This window comes from Monodelphis domestica, chromosome 4 (genome assembly GCF_027887165.1).
Source record: "Monodelphis domestica isolate mMonDom1 chromosome 4, mMonDom1.pri, whole genome shotgun sequence".
Lineage (NCBI taxonomy): Eukaryota > Metazoa > Chordata > Mammalia > Didelphimorphia > Didelphidae > Monodelphis > Monodelphis domestica.
Window position 1 is genome coordinate 392,120,906 of NC_077230.1, and position 14,509 is coordinate 392,135,414.

General features: G+C 51.8%; 1 protein-coding gene across 3 annotated transcripts in view; it reads left to right on the forward strand.

Annotated features, from left to right (window-relative positions):
• Window positions 1–13,109, forward strand: part of RCC2 (regulator of chromosome condensation 2) — a 39,650-nt gene extending 26,541 nt beyond the window's left edge. For all 3 annotated transcript variants that reach the window (XM_056795699.1, XM_056795698.1, XM_056795700.1), the window contains exons 8-13: window positions 936–1,102; window positions 2,117–2,297; window positions 2,846–2,951; window positions 5,488–5,560; window positions 10,562–10,639; window positions 12,717–13,109. In XM_056795699.1, the coding sequence (XP_056651677.1) occupies window positions 936–1,102; window positions 2,117–2,297; window positions 2,846–2,951; window positions 5,488–5,560; window positions 10,562–10,639; window positions 12,717–12,824 (713 nt within the window). In that variant the 3' untranslated portion in view covers window positions 12,825–13,109. The remainder of the gene's footprint in view (window positions 1–935; window positions 1,103–2,116; window positions 2,298–2,845; window positions 2,952–5,487; window positions 5,561–10,561; window positions 10,640–12,716) is intronic.
• Window positions 13,110–14,509: the final 1,400 nt, after the last annotated feature.

The following is a 14,509-nucleotide window of genomic DNA, read 5'->3' on the forward strand; positions in this document are numbered from 1 at the left end:
TCCAGGGCAGTGAGGAAGGCAGTGGACAGCCTAGGCATGTTGTTAGATTAGAATCTAAATGAGACAAGACTTGAAAGGGTGGCTGGAGAGAGGTAGTAGAAGCAAGACCTCCTAGGGAGTTAGGGTTTCCTGCTAGACATGGTAATAAGGGGGTCCTAGACTAAGAGGGCAGCCCTGGGGCCAGAGATGTGTAATAGTTAAAATTTTGGGGAGACTGAGGCAGGTAGAGATTAGTTTCTCTCTGCAAGGAGTATTATATTTTATGAGGTTTATTAAAGGTTAAGGATTAAAAGAAAATACAGAATAAGAAAGCACATGCCTAGGCCAGAGAGGCCTAGACAAAATAACCTCACATCATGAAAGAGACGCGTCCGCTCCAAAACAGAAGTTCAAAAGAGACCGAGCCTATTCACAACCAGGTTTAAATACCCCATCTGGCTCTCCACCCAGGTGAGAATTCAGTGAGATTAGAGGGCATTCTGGGGACGTGGAGCAAGGGTTTCTGGGGATTGAAGTCCTGGATTTGAGTCTATTTTTACAGATGGGAGAGTAACGCACTTGCATATCTGGTTATGCTTACATAAGAGGGTAAATCGAAGCAGCCTTATTGGACATATTCTGAGCATTTCCTTTCAGCATTCCCGAGGCAGAGCGGTGCAGGACGGGCTGGCAGTACAGGTTTAGGGAGTTGTGATTTATGAGATGTCTGCGTTGGCTCAGGCACTGGGCCTGGGTGCTGGGGATCTTTGCTCTCAGGGGGTTTTAATTGAGGGCCAATAAGTCAGGCTATACAAGCAGTCACTAGAGGTGTCCTGCCAGACCCAGTCACCTGGCGTTAGTCTGCTCTGCCCCAGGAGGCATGAACAATGGGCGATGGTTGGTCTCCTTGCCTGATGCCACTGCTTTTAAAATCTTGGCTCTTTGTATGGTGGCAGGACACAATTCTGATGGGAAGTTCATTGCCCGGGCTCAGAGGATAGAATATGACTGCGAGCTGGTCCCTCGCCGAGTAGCCATCTTCATTGAGAAGACAAAAGATGGACAGATTTTGCCAGTCCCCAATGTGGTGGTCCGAGATGTGGCCTGTGGCACCAATCACACGGTAAGGTTGGCTCTATGGTGTTCTTTTGCATCGTCACTGTGGAGGCTTTGAATTGAGACCAGAAATATATTGTCCCACATCAGGTTCTCTTAAGAAATCCCACAAAAGCCTCTGCAGGTCAGACCCGCTCCCAAGACCACTCCCTCACTGTCTGACCAGTCTAGACATGATCCCTGGACCTGTGCTCCTCTGTAGGAAGGGCATCCTGGGGTCTGATCCGTGGCTAGGAGAGGAGGGCATGTGGAAGGCCATCATGGATGCCAAGAAGATGAAAATTCATACGCGTAGCAAGTGGCAAATTTGCCAGGATTTTTATTGGACTCCCAAAGCTGATTTATAACAGAAATAGACTGAGGCTGCGGAACACTGACCCAGAAAACCTGGGTTCAAATATACCCTCAGACACTTAGGGTGACCCTGGACAAGTCACGTCACTCTGTTTGCCTCCGTTTCCTCATCTGTAAAGTGAGCTGGAGAAGGAACTGGCAAACCACTCTAGTATCTTTGCCAAGTAAACTTCCAACAGGGTCACAGTGATTGAAATGACTAAACACCGGCAAAAACACTTCACTAGGTGAGAGGTGTGCCTGTCTCTGTGTGCGAGTGTGTGTGTGTGTGCGAGTGTGTGTGTGTGTGTGTGTGTGTGTGTGTGTGTGTGTGTGTTTCTAAAGGATTCAGAAAGTGACCCGCTTCTTTCCCTGCTGCTTCGCTCTTTCTGCAGTTGAATCAATATCAGAATATGGAATTGAATGCGTTACTTTGACTTTAAACAATTAAGATGAGAGGAGAAAATAGGGAAGTTGTAGAGAAAAATAGCCCGTTGCCCTGGGATCTGATGTGTCACCTCGGTGCAGAGGCTCCTGTGCCAGCTGCCATGCCCAGCCCCGCAGGCTTGTCTCTGGCTTCCGGCCTTCTGTCTCTTAGCTGCTTCTGGCAACAGGCGCCTCTGGGAGCTCGTCCTGTCGGCCGGGGACTCGCCGTCTAACTCGCCTTTGGTTCTCTTCTGCCCCCCAGCTGGTTCTGGACTCCCAGAAACGTGTGTTCTCGTGGGGCTTCGGAGGCTACGGCCGCCTGGGCCACGCGGAGCAGAAGGACGAGATGGTCCCCCGCCTGGTGAAGCTCTTCGATTTCCCGGGGCGCGGCGCCGCCCAGATCTACGCCGGCTACACCTGCTCCTTCGCCGTCAGCGAAGTTGGTTAGTGGTGGTTTTCCTGGCTGGGCTCTGGGTCTGAAGGGAATGAGAACGAGATCACTGTGGCCCTGCTGGCCCAGGCCTCGGGCAGAGAGTCGCACAGAAGTTTTTCATTTTTCAAAATGGTGGAAGACCCTTATTTCTGCTCAAAGCTGCTCTGTGGTGTGGGGGGGGCCCAGAGCTACGAGGAGCCTTTGCCGGCTCTGGCCGCTGTGTCACGCCGCACACATGCTGCTGGGGGGCGCGGAAAGCCCAGTCTGAGTGGAGCGCTCCATGCCCGCTCCATGCCCGCCGTCACCGGTCCTCTTCCTTTCCCTTTCCCTGGGGTGACCCGCCACTGTTTGGTGCTCGCGCTCCTCCTCCCTTGAATGAAGGAACCATTGCTTACTGCACACTGTAGACAAGCAGTGCTGGCCCTTCCCCAGCTCCTGCCATAGCGAGGTGCACGCAGCATTTGGGCAGGGTCTTTGGGCCTAGATGCCCGATTCCTGGGAGGGGTCCCAGTGTTGTCACTGCCTTGAGCATTGGCCCTTTGTGTGTGTTTTCTCCAGGTGGTCTGTTCTTTTGGGGTGCTACCAATACTTCTAGGGAGTCCACCATGTATCCCAAAGCTGTTCAGGACCTTTGTGGCTGGAAAATTAGGAGCTTAGCTTGCGGGTAAGTAGCCGCCGCCCTCCCTGCAGTGCCCTTCTCTCCACTGGCCGATGCCCTGGTCCGTGGCTCGCTCGTGCTCACTGAATGGGATCAGTCTGCCAGCCGGGCACTTGTTGTTCTTTTTATTTGGGGATCACGTATCTTGTAGGTCCTTTCTCAGGACATAGGTCTGAATGCATCCAGCCAAAATGACTTCTATTGAAATGCAGTTTTCAAAATAATAATAAAAATAAAGGGTTCCCTGACTCTTAGTCCTTAGCCGAGGGGTCACTAGGGGGGTCGGGAGATTGAGAACCACGGCCTAGAGACCGAGGGTTGTGGGTTCAAATCTGGCCTCAGACACTTCTTAGCTATGTGACGCTGGCCAAGTCTCTTCCTTCCCATTGCCCAGCCCAACAAAGCACCATTGGGGTGATTCCTATCCCATTTCCCAAAGAGAAGCAGAAGAGTCAGAGATGTGGTGCGAGCAGGTGCAGGGGCAGGCGAACCGAGAACAGTCGGTCAGGGCTGAGAAGAGAAGAGTCAGCTCTGCTTCACCAGAATTGGCTGTTGCCACCCTCAGGACAAGCCTGACCACTTGACATCTCATTGCCCTGAGGATCAACTCGACCTTCTCCCCTCGGATTGGAGGATGGGGCGGTCGACTCTTCCCAAAGCCTTCCCTAGTTGAGGCTTGGGCCTCTCCAGGGCCTCTCCATTTACTCCAGGGGACATCATGGCGCACGGTCCCCCTTGCCGCTGCCCCCTGTGCTGTCCTCCCATAGGCTCCTGGAGCCTGGCACAGTGGAGGTGCTTCATGAACATTGATGGCATTGAAAATGGCGGTACGAGCAACACATTTTAGGAGACTAAGCCATGGGGAGAGATGAGGTGCCATTAAAGGAGACTCCAGTCAGGCAAAGGGAACTGCAGGACGTGCTTAGTGTGGGTGCTGAGGGGAGAAAAGCTCCAGCATCCTCCATCCTCCATCCTCCATCCTCCATCCGGAGATGATGAGATCATGAGCGGGACTCCTTGTCCCATGAAGACTAGTCAAGAAGGAACTCTTGCAGTTGAGATTGTGGCACCTGTTTGAGGGGCTGCTTCCAAAGCCCTTCGTTCTAGGGCGGTCCTGTGGTTCCGTGGTCCACAGGGCATTCATCTTTAGAGTCACTCCGACCTGGTTCAGATTCAACGTAGGGCACTTAATAGTTGGAGGGATCTTGGTCAAGTCTCTTAATCTCTTGTCTTAGTTATAAAGTGGAGATAATAGGTCAGAAAGGTCATTGTGAAGAATAGATAAAATCAAAATGGTAACATTATGGGTTTTTTGTTTTGTTTTGGATTTTATCAATGCTTTTTTTTAAAGCCTTTCCTTCCATCTTAGAATCAACACTGTGTATTGGTTCCAAGGCAGAATAGTGGTAAAGGCTAGGCGATGGGGGTCAAGTGACTTGCCCAGGGTCAAGTGGGAGGTGTCTGAGACCAGATTTGAAACTAGGACCTCCCATCTCTAGGCCTGGCTCTCCATCCACTCAGCTACCCAACCGCCCCTGTAGCAATGCTTTTTAAAACGGATTCATTTTATAATATCCCCTCTCCTTTCCCCCTTTCTATTCAAGAGAGCTATCTCTTGTTTTAAAAAAAAGATTAAAAAAAACATTTTAGCAAATTGTCAGACCATGTCTGACAGTTTCTGCCATACTCTGAAGGGAAATGCTGTATTTTGTTTTGAGGAGTTTAAAATCTGGATTAGATAGAGGAGGCTTGATAGGGATGCGATTTCCATTTTTAGGATGTTTATGAAATCTTTGGTCTTTTCTTGGTTGGAGGGAAGAGCTGCAAATTCAGGAGATTTGTGAGTTCAAATCCTGCTGTAATCCTGCTGGCCAATATTTTCCACACCTTGGTACCTCTGTTTCCTTCCTTGTCTGTGACATGGATATAATAGGAGGTCACAATTGCAAGACGTTCGGTTTTTACAGAGTGCTCTGCGGCCCAGTCATTTGCCATCCAGGGTTGTATGGAATGTACCTGTGGCCAGGCTTGGGAGGTGCAAGCCTGGGATCCCTGCTTCTGGGGAGTGCTAGGGAGTTCTGAGCTGCAGTCATCTGAGCCCCTGGGCATCTGCAGTACGTGACCACAGTATGTGGGCAGCCTGGCCCAGAGCTTTGGCTTTGGGGTGGAGTCCCTGTGGCTCTGCTACTGCCTGATCTCAGGGAAAAAAATTGGGGCCAGAGAGAAAGAAAAAACGAGGAATACAGGTTAGAATGCTGTTCTGAAACATCTTGAATATTTTAAAATTTAAATAAGAGTAGTTGAAAAACTTATTTTGTTTTAAATAATAAACAAAATATATTATTTATATTAAAGTATTTTGGGGTCTTAAATGCTTTTCCCCTTTTTCCTTGGCACATTTGTTCACGCTGTCATTGGTTCATGGAAATGTGGTTGTGGCTCTGTGACACTCCTAAGGGCTGGCCAGAAGGACTGGCGGTCAGGTAGTCAGGGCAGTGGGGCAGGCCAGCTGACCAGCAGTGACCGCTTCTCTCTGTTTCAGGAAGAGCAGTATTATCGTGGCTGCGGATGAGAGCACCATCAGCTGGGGCCCTTCTCCGACCTTTGGGGAATTGGTAAGAAGGCAGCAGGGAAGGGAGGGTCAGCCGTCCATTCATCTGCCTGGCTCCAGGTCACATGGCCTCATCTCCCCTGTAAATGAGGGGCTCCCTCCTACACCGTCCTAGTATCCTCACACTGGACGTCTTCTGTCTGCCAGATCTGAAGTGTTTGTCTCTTTTCTTGAAGCTTTCATTAATTCAGTTAACAGACATTTACTCCGAGTCCTTGTTCTCGGGGATGGGGGCTGGGCTGATCCCTCTCCTGATTGTGGTCCTGCCTGCCTCCCTCATGGGGCCCTTCTCCCCTGGGCTGTGTGATGGAGCGAGGCTGAGGGGACTGCCAGGGGCCTCCATCCTCTTCCGGGGGAGGGAATGCTGCACTTCCTACAGGTGACTTGCGCAGGAATTCACAAGACCCATCATGGAATCCATCACCCTCTTTTTTTGTCTGTGGCTAGTCATATGCGACTGTGCTGAGATTCAGACTCCTGTTGACTGATCTGTAAAATGGGTGTGATCAAGAGTGAGAGGTCTGACCCGGCATCTGAGAGCTTTTAAAAATGTCTTTTCAGATACTTGGGTTTTTGTGTCATCTTCTTTTTACACACCGTAACCCCTCTCTTTCTGTCTCCGTGCCATTTCTTCCTTTTTTTAAACCCTTCTAGCTTAGAATTAATGCTGTGTATTGGTTCCAAGGCAAAAGAGCGGTAAGGGCCGAGCCATGATTAGATCACCAAGCTAGGAAGTGGCTGAGGCCACATTTGAACCCTCAAGGGTTGTTTTAATAGGATTTTATTGTAAAATTCATTCTCAGCAGGCAGGCTGGACTTGGAAACCTCTTTTAGATAACTCTTAAAGAATTTCTTTCTTTTTTTTAAATCTTTTGCATCTGACAGTCCCAGGGCTAGGCCCTCAGGGTTAAGGGGCTTCTCCCAAGGTTACACATCTAGGAAGTGACTAAGGCCAGATTGGAACCCGAGACCCCTCCTGTCCCCAGACCTCGTTCTCAACTCAAAGAATCATGTCCACTCCCCCCACTCCCTCCCTTATTATTTTAAAACTGGCCCCATTTTTATATTGGGGAAAATGGCCACTTGGAATTTTGATGAGTTGATGTTTTTGTAGTGGTCATTTTTACCCAATGGGAAAAGTGAACAGAGGGAGCAGACAGCAAGCATTTATTAGATGCTTACTACATGCCTTGTGCCTTGGGAATAGTGTCATAGAGGAAAAGCAGATTCTGTAGGGGGTGGCTCTATTTCCCCCCGTCCATTATAATATGAATAGTGGAAAGGAGGAGAGAACCTACCCTAAGAAACTGATGTTCTTGGGAAGGGTGGACTATATAAAGTGGGGGGAGGCCAGGTAGCTCGGTGAATTGAGAGCCAAAGCCTTGGAGATTTTAGGACCTGAGTTCAAATATATAGACTATCGATATTATACTATATATAGACTATAGGTACTTCCTAGCGGGGTGACCCTAGACAAGTCACTTGGCTCCCACTGCCCAACCCATACCCTTCTTCTGCCTCATATTTAATACAGGGTACTGATTTTGCCATGGCAGGTTTTTTTGGTTTGTTGGTTTTTTAAAGAGAGATAGACATAGCGGGGGAGGGGAAGGAAATGGATGGCGGTCATGGGAATTGGTTTAAGTTCCCGGATATATTTCCAGATCTTGTCTACCTGCTGTGCCCGTCTAATAGCTTTAGCAATGCATATATGTGTGATATATATAGCTCTCTATGCAATCTATATCCAAATATATAAATTAACACATGCACATGCATATCCATAAGCATCTCTGTAGATGTGGAACCCAAGTATTTCCTAGTCGGAGCTTGGCTTTGGTCACCCCGCTAAGATGGGCTGCCCGGCCCAGAGCTCTGCCCGGTGGCCCTACCCAGCTGCCGCTCCTCCTGAACGTCCTCACTTCCAGGCCCGTCTGGGTGTTCTCCCTCCCCTCCATCCTCCTCTGCCCAGGAGCACAGGGCCACAACAGGAGCACAAGCCTGCTTGCTTCACACTCCCGGGGCCGCAGCTGGTTACTTTTCTAGCCAGGCCCTCGCGTCGCTCCGATGTGTGCTAGCCAGCGCCTTTCTGTCCCGGCCGCCCGGGCCCTTCACCTTCTTGCGGCCCCGAACCAACCATCTGGTGTCTTGAGTTCTCTCCCAATTGCACCCCGCCTAGGCTGCGGCTCTACTTAACCCTTTCTTCAAAACACCGCGAGCTTCACAATGGAGCCCTTCCACAGAGTGGGGAATAAAGGCGAGCTTGTCTCTAGCACGCACCTGGCCAGCTTCATAGTTCAGTATCTGACTCTCAGCATCCTGTTGTCTGCCTTCTTTTGGCCCTCTCTGGTGCTCTCTCTGTCCTGTCTCTATTTCCGTCCCCCCTCCCCCAATCTCTCACATACTCGCTCTCCGGCTCTTCCTCCCTATCTCCGACCTTCTCTCCCTCAAAATCTTGGCCATGAAGAGTCGAGCAAAAGGAGTCCCTAGATTGGCCATGTCTGAAAGCCAGCGGAAGGGCAACCCTTTGCAAATCTCTTACTCAGTCAGGAATCCCATTGATCATCTTTCTTTCACAAGTTGCTTTTCTTGATGTTCTATTAGAAATTTGTCTCCTGCTTCTAACCATTTCACCATTCATTTGTGCTAGCACGAGCTCATGCCATTCTGTTTATATTCTGTAACTTGTTCCTCTTTCCCAATGAGTGGACACTCCCTTAGCTTCTATTTCTTGGTGGCATTACAAAAAGAGGGCATACAATTTTTATGCATATACAGATCTTTTTCTCCCATCTTTCCCCTCTTAAGGGGGGCCGGAGGTGAGAGGCCTAGTAGTGGCATTGCTGGGTTCGTAGTATTCAGAGCTTAAGAATTTTCTGCATCCGTTTCCAATTGCTTTTTAGCCACAGAACTCTTTCTTAACTATTTCTTCGATTTTTCTTAAACCCTTACCTTCTGCCTTAGAATGGATCCTGTGTCCTTTCCAAGGCCAAAGGATGGTAAACACTCAGCATTTGTAGTTAAGTGACTTGCTATGGGGCACCCCGTTCAGAAATGTCCGAGGTCAGATTTGAACCCAGGACTTCCCATCTCCAATCCTGGACCTCTATCCTCTGAGCCACATCGTTGACTGTCCACAGGACCCTGTTTCTCTCTTGAATCTGCCCTTTTACCGTCTTGGCAGCTTTTCTAGTTTGATGTTAACACCCTCAATTCTACATTATCTGGTGCTATTTAGACATTAATGTATAATTACATAACTTTAAAATGTGTATTTATATAATATAAAATGATGTCTACATAATTAACAACAGAAGTGCTAAATCCTTTCCTGCCCGTCGCTTTTATCTTTTCCCAGTGTCCTGGAATGAGTTCTGGATCTGAGGTTGGGAGCCTCCCTTTGCATCCTGGGTGACCAGACAGGGTCCTGCTGGCCCTGGGAGTCACTGGTGCCCGGCTTGTGCCATCTGTGACCACTCGGCCCCTCTGAACCCCCTCCTGGGATTTCTCACCCCGCCAGGGCTCCCTTTCTGGGCCAGAGAGGAGGGCCCTCAGACCTGTGTCCGGGAGGCTCCTAAGTTGGTGTGGTGGCGTGTTCCTGCTCTTGTTTTGTCCTCTCCTGCCCACAGACCTCCCCGCAGAGAATACCCTCCTCATACCTGTGACGGGGCCGGCCCTGCCTTCGCCATTCACCTTGGACCCTCTGGGACACGCCAACAAGTTGCTCAACCCGCTTGAGTCTTGTTTTCTTCTGCTAAGTGAAGCGGTTGTTTTAGGCAGCCTTGAGACAAGGAGGTCCAAGTTCAAATCCAACTTCAGGGAAATCCTAGCTGTGTAAAGGGGTCCTTTCACTTCTTTTTTTTTTTAAACCCTTACTGTGTATTGGCTCCAAGGCAGAAGAGTGGTAAGGGCTAGGCAATGGGGGTCAAGTGACTTGCCCAGGGTCACACAGGCCCTTTCACTTCTGTCGGCCTCAGTTTCCCATTTGTAAGCTGGCCCTCTGCAGGGCCTGCCTCCCGGCACCAATGGAGTGCCCGATTCCTCCCAAGTCATTGGTTCTCTTCTTGCCGTCTCGTTCTAGTTCTTCCATCTTACCCTAAGAACTTCCAGGCTTCTCTTTGGCCTTGGCCTCGGGTCCTCCACAGTCTGCGTAGGGTCTGCCTTCTGACTTCCTCCCGCAGCGCTCTGGCCAGAGCCTCCGGCGCTTCTGCTGGTCTTCTGCCTCTGGGACCTCACCGGGGCCCAGGGACGTGCCCCGAGCTCAGAACTCGGAGGCCCCTCATTCGTTTGTGCTGTTGAGGACAAGTTAGGAAGCCGCTTTCCCAGGGGGAGCAACGTGGGTTGGGGAGGAGAAGCAAGAGACGAAGGGCGAAGCTTCTGCCTCTGGAATCGGGGGCTGGGGGTGGGCAGGCTGGCGTCCCACCCCAAAGGAGCGGCACAGAGGTGGGGGGCTCGGGTGCCCAGGAAGGAGCCGCTTTGCCCCACTGGGGCAGGGAGCAAGGCGGTACAGCCACGAAGACTGCCGGTGATGGAAGTAGCACGAGGTGTGTGTCGGAGCCGGACCTTCACCTTGGGTTCTAGAAGTCGGCCAGGGCGGCCAGTATGGGGGAGGGACGGCAGGGAGCAGAGCGAGTCAGGACTCCTGAAGGTCCTCCTTGTTGCCGTTTTGTGTCTGGCCACCTAGATCCTGCCCCTGAGCGCCTTTTCTGCGCAAACTTCAGTCTGTGGGAGAGTCTGAGGCCCCCGGACTTCACTGTGGGTGGGGGGGTGAGTCTCCAAGGTGAGGCACCCCCACCCGTGATCCTGCTCCGTGTGCGCCCAGTCTTTGCTTTCACACGCTGTCTGCTGGCAACCTTTGGCACCCTGGTGTCTTTCAGTTGAAGGAGTCCCCGGCCCCGATGGCTTGCAGCTGTGTTGGGCAGGGATTCCTGCTGTGGCGCGGTGCCGAGCCCAGGGGTCCCTGCGTGCGGGCCTCACGCCCCTCCCTTGTCCTTTTTGCTTCTAGGGCTACGGCGATCACAAGCCCAAGTCTTCCACCGCGGCCCAGGAGGTGAAGACCTTGGATGGCATCTACACAGAGCAGGTGAGCCGCGGGGAGACCTGGGGCGGGGGAGCCCGGCGGAAGCTCCCAGCACCCCAGAGAGGGTGGGTGGTGGGAAAGCAGGGGTGCTGGCCCTGGAGGGCTCAGAGAGGTGATCCTGGACCAGAAATTGGGAAGAGCTGGGTTCAGATCTTACCTTGGTTGCCAGCTGCGTGACCCTGGTCAAGTCCCTTTCTCTCCAACCATGGCCTGACTTTCCTCCCAGCTCTCATCCACGATTCTCATTTTCTCTTAAGGGAAGGAACTCCTTCCTCAGTCCCTGTCTGTAGGTTCTTTATGATCTTGGGGGACTCCTTGACTTTTGTGTAGAGTTCTGGCTTTGATGTCAGGAGTCTGAGCTTCGAGTCCAGGCTCTCTGTGGCCAGGACCGTGCGCTGCCTGGCTCGGGCTTTCCTGGTCCTGCTGCGTCCTAGTTGCTGCTTTGGCCCAAGTCCCGGCGGGAAGGGACTGCAGAGTCCCTGGCCTCCCCTCATCATCCCTGGCTGCAAGGATGTGTGTCTCCCCCTCCCCCGGGGCTGGGCAGATGGGCAGCCTGGAACAGGGAGAGCGCGAGGGGAGGAGCAGATCGACGCTCCCCGCTCCCTCCGCACACAGCCTGGAAGCAGGCTCCTCAGCTTCCATCTGCAGCTCCCCTCTCACCTGGCGAGCTACCCGGGAGCGCCCTGCCATTCCCTGCAGGGGGGCCTCTTGTAGAGGGAGGATCTGGGCCCAGCGAGGCTCCAAGTTGTTCCGTGGGACCCTGCGTGGCGCGCTCCTTCCTGGCACCTCGCGCTCTGCAGGTGGCAGAAACAGATGCCGCGGGGTGCAAGTGATGGGCCAAGGTCACACCTAGAGTTCCTTCCGGTTTTTAAGACCCTCCCCTTAGGTGTGCATTTGTTCCCAAGCAGAGGAGGCGAGGCCATGGGGGTGAAGTGGCCTGCCCGGGGTCACAGATTCAAACCCCGGACCTCTCATCACTCGCTCCTGAGGGAGCCACTCGCCACCCTCCCTTCCATCTTTATATAGCGGCCATGGATGGATTTCGTCATTCACGGGCCTTGTCTTACATAGGAAGGAGATTGTCAGAATACGTGAGAACCCTGGCTCCCTGGGGCTTACTCCTTGTTTCTTTTTAGGGGACAATAGATTTAAGGATCCCCCCAAACAAGAAAGAAAAGGAAAGGCAAAGGGACCGTCTAGGGACCCGTGACCCCCTCATTTTACATGTCGGGAAACTGAAGCCCAAGTTCACAGGGCCCCAGACAGTAAAGAGCAGAAGGCCGGAGGTCAGCCCGTTGGGGATTAGACTCGACCAGTCAGAAAACAATAGAAGGGCCCTGTTGGCGTTCTTGTGGCCCGGGAAGCCCTCGCCAGAGCCCATCCGGGCGGCAGCCAGTGGGCTTTCCCCTGAGCCAGTCTCAGCCCCCAAGTCTGTTGACTTGTCCATAAAAGGGGACACTCGGACAGCCGGAGCCCATCACTGTGGGCCGAGGGGGGTCGGAAGGCCGTCAGACTAGTGGGCGCTTCTGAGGCCATTCCCTGAAGCCCTGCAGTGGCCTGCGTGAGCTGCCCACTCTGCAGGCTTGTGTTGACCCACCGTGCAAGGCTGCTCTTGGGATCCTGCGTGTAGAAATGGGGAAAGAGCCCTTGGAGGGCATCGTGGGAGGCCGGGTGCTCCAGCAGGAAGGAGGGCTGGTCCTCGTTCACCCATCTGGGCCTCAGTTTCCCTATCTGGGGTTGGCGGTACTCTGAGCTCCCTTTCACTCTCCATCTACAGCCTTAGTCCCACCTCTTCCAGAAGACACACTTAAGGTCAGCCAGACAGAGCAGGGATGTCAAATCCCACATCTTTGGAACTCCAAATTCGACCCTCTTCCAGAAGTACTCTGTAGGCCTCTGGCTTTTTAAACCTGCCTTGGAGTTCCTCCGAGTCCTGGGCTTTGGGATAATAAAGCACTTAAATGAGAAGCAAAGCAACTTCCTGGTGCCACCCAGAGACTGGGCAAGCCCGGGGTGCTGCTCAAGGGGTGAGCACCCCCTCCCCCCACCGAGGCTCACGCTGTTGATTCTTTCTCCTCAGGTTGCCATGGGCTACTCGCACTCATTGGTGATCGCGAGGGACGAGAGCGAGGCCGAGAAAGAAAAGCTAAAAAAACTCCCCGAGTATAATCCCCGCACCCTCTCCTGATGCCGGGGGAGCGAGCGAGGCTGCTAGCGGGCTCCCAAGGCCACTCCAGGCAGCTGTCATTTGCAATGTGCACTGGGACACAAAGAAGGCGGCGGATGAGAAGAAGAGATTACGCAGCGAAAAGGTGGCCCGAAGCTCCTATTTGTTAGTCTTCCCGAGGTTCCGTTTTATAAGCAAATTCAACGTTTACTACCTTTTTACTGTACGATTTCCAAAGCGTTTCTCGCTCCCTTTCTCTTTCTTCCCTCCCCCATCCCAAATGTTTAATTAAAATATTTGCTCGTAGTTGACGAGTTAGCATTCCTATGAAAATGGCAGGAACTTTTGAGCCTTGGTTTGGGTTTATTTTCAATTGTTGGTTTGTTTTGGGTGGGAAGGGAGGAGGGGAAGTGTTGCTTTTTTGTCCATTTATATACATATATATATTTTTTGCTTCATTTCCTTTGTATTTTTCCACGAATCCCTTCCTTACTGTGTTGACTTGTGTGGTTGACAAGAGGGGGACAGAATCTCCGATGGGTGAGGATTATCCATCTCTGTCCAAGGAGGTCAAGGGAACTTGGTGAAAACATTTCATCCAAGGGCTGATTTTTGTCCTTGGGAACCAGTATCTTGGCATCGGATGGTTTCCCGTGTTGCCCTTTTCCAGCTTTTATTCTTGACCCTCTTAGGAGAGTCGAGGGGGATTGGTCATGCTCTCTGATCGCCTTCAGTCCATCTCTCTTTTTTTTTTTTAATTTTTTTTAAATACAGGGAGCTTTTTAAAGACCTGTGAATATCCATCCATTTGTCCCTTGACTTGACTTCTGATCAAAACCAATGAATAAGGACCGACTCATGTCACTTGTCCCCTGCCCTCCCCCCAAGAGATTTCCCATGGAGCATCAGTTATCCTCAAGGCAGTCTGTCTGAGAGGCAAGGGGATGAATTCTTTCCTCTTGGAAGTTTGAGCTTTATGGGATCCCTTGTGAGCAAGGCCTGCTCGCAAATGATTATCCCCGGGATTGGTCTGCTGGCAGTGCAGAGGGAATCGCTTAGTGATGGATCAAGCTTTTGTGCCTTTGTCGGTGAATCTGGGCTTTCTGGGCTGTTTGTTTGTTTGTGAGCAGTCCAGACTGAGTCCTGGGACCTGGTGCTCCAAGGTAGATTTTGCTTAGCTCCAAATGGTGCCAACGGCTGAAAACCTTTCTAGCATGTCAGAACAGTCCCTGCCTACCGGCCTCAGGTTTTCTCCTCTTGCCAGCCCCCTGCTGTCCCATGTGGGGAGGGGGGAAAAGTGGTGCCTTGCTACAGACCCCTGTTCTCATCCCACCCAGTTGACCTAGAAAGTCTTCCTCGAAGGCAGGTGTGTGAGCCGGGTTCTGTCCAGCGTGCTGAAGTGGGTGGACACCGAGCTCCGTTCCTGACATGGGGAAAGCACATTTCCTGGGGTCTCTTCTATGCTATTGTTGCCAGTGGTGGATTCTCTTCAAATGTTAAAAAATGCCAAAAATTTATCCTCATCAAGTAACTTGTCTTGTTTTCCCCTTCTCTGGGCACCCTGTAAAATGACCTCCCTTTGCTGGATGCAAAGTTAAGTGCTTTGGACTTCTGTGGGTCAGCAATGGCCCTAGGGGCTCCTACGGGACAAATGCCATAGAAAAGTCTTGTTTCCTCCGAAAGAGCCGCCTTTATCCACTCACCAC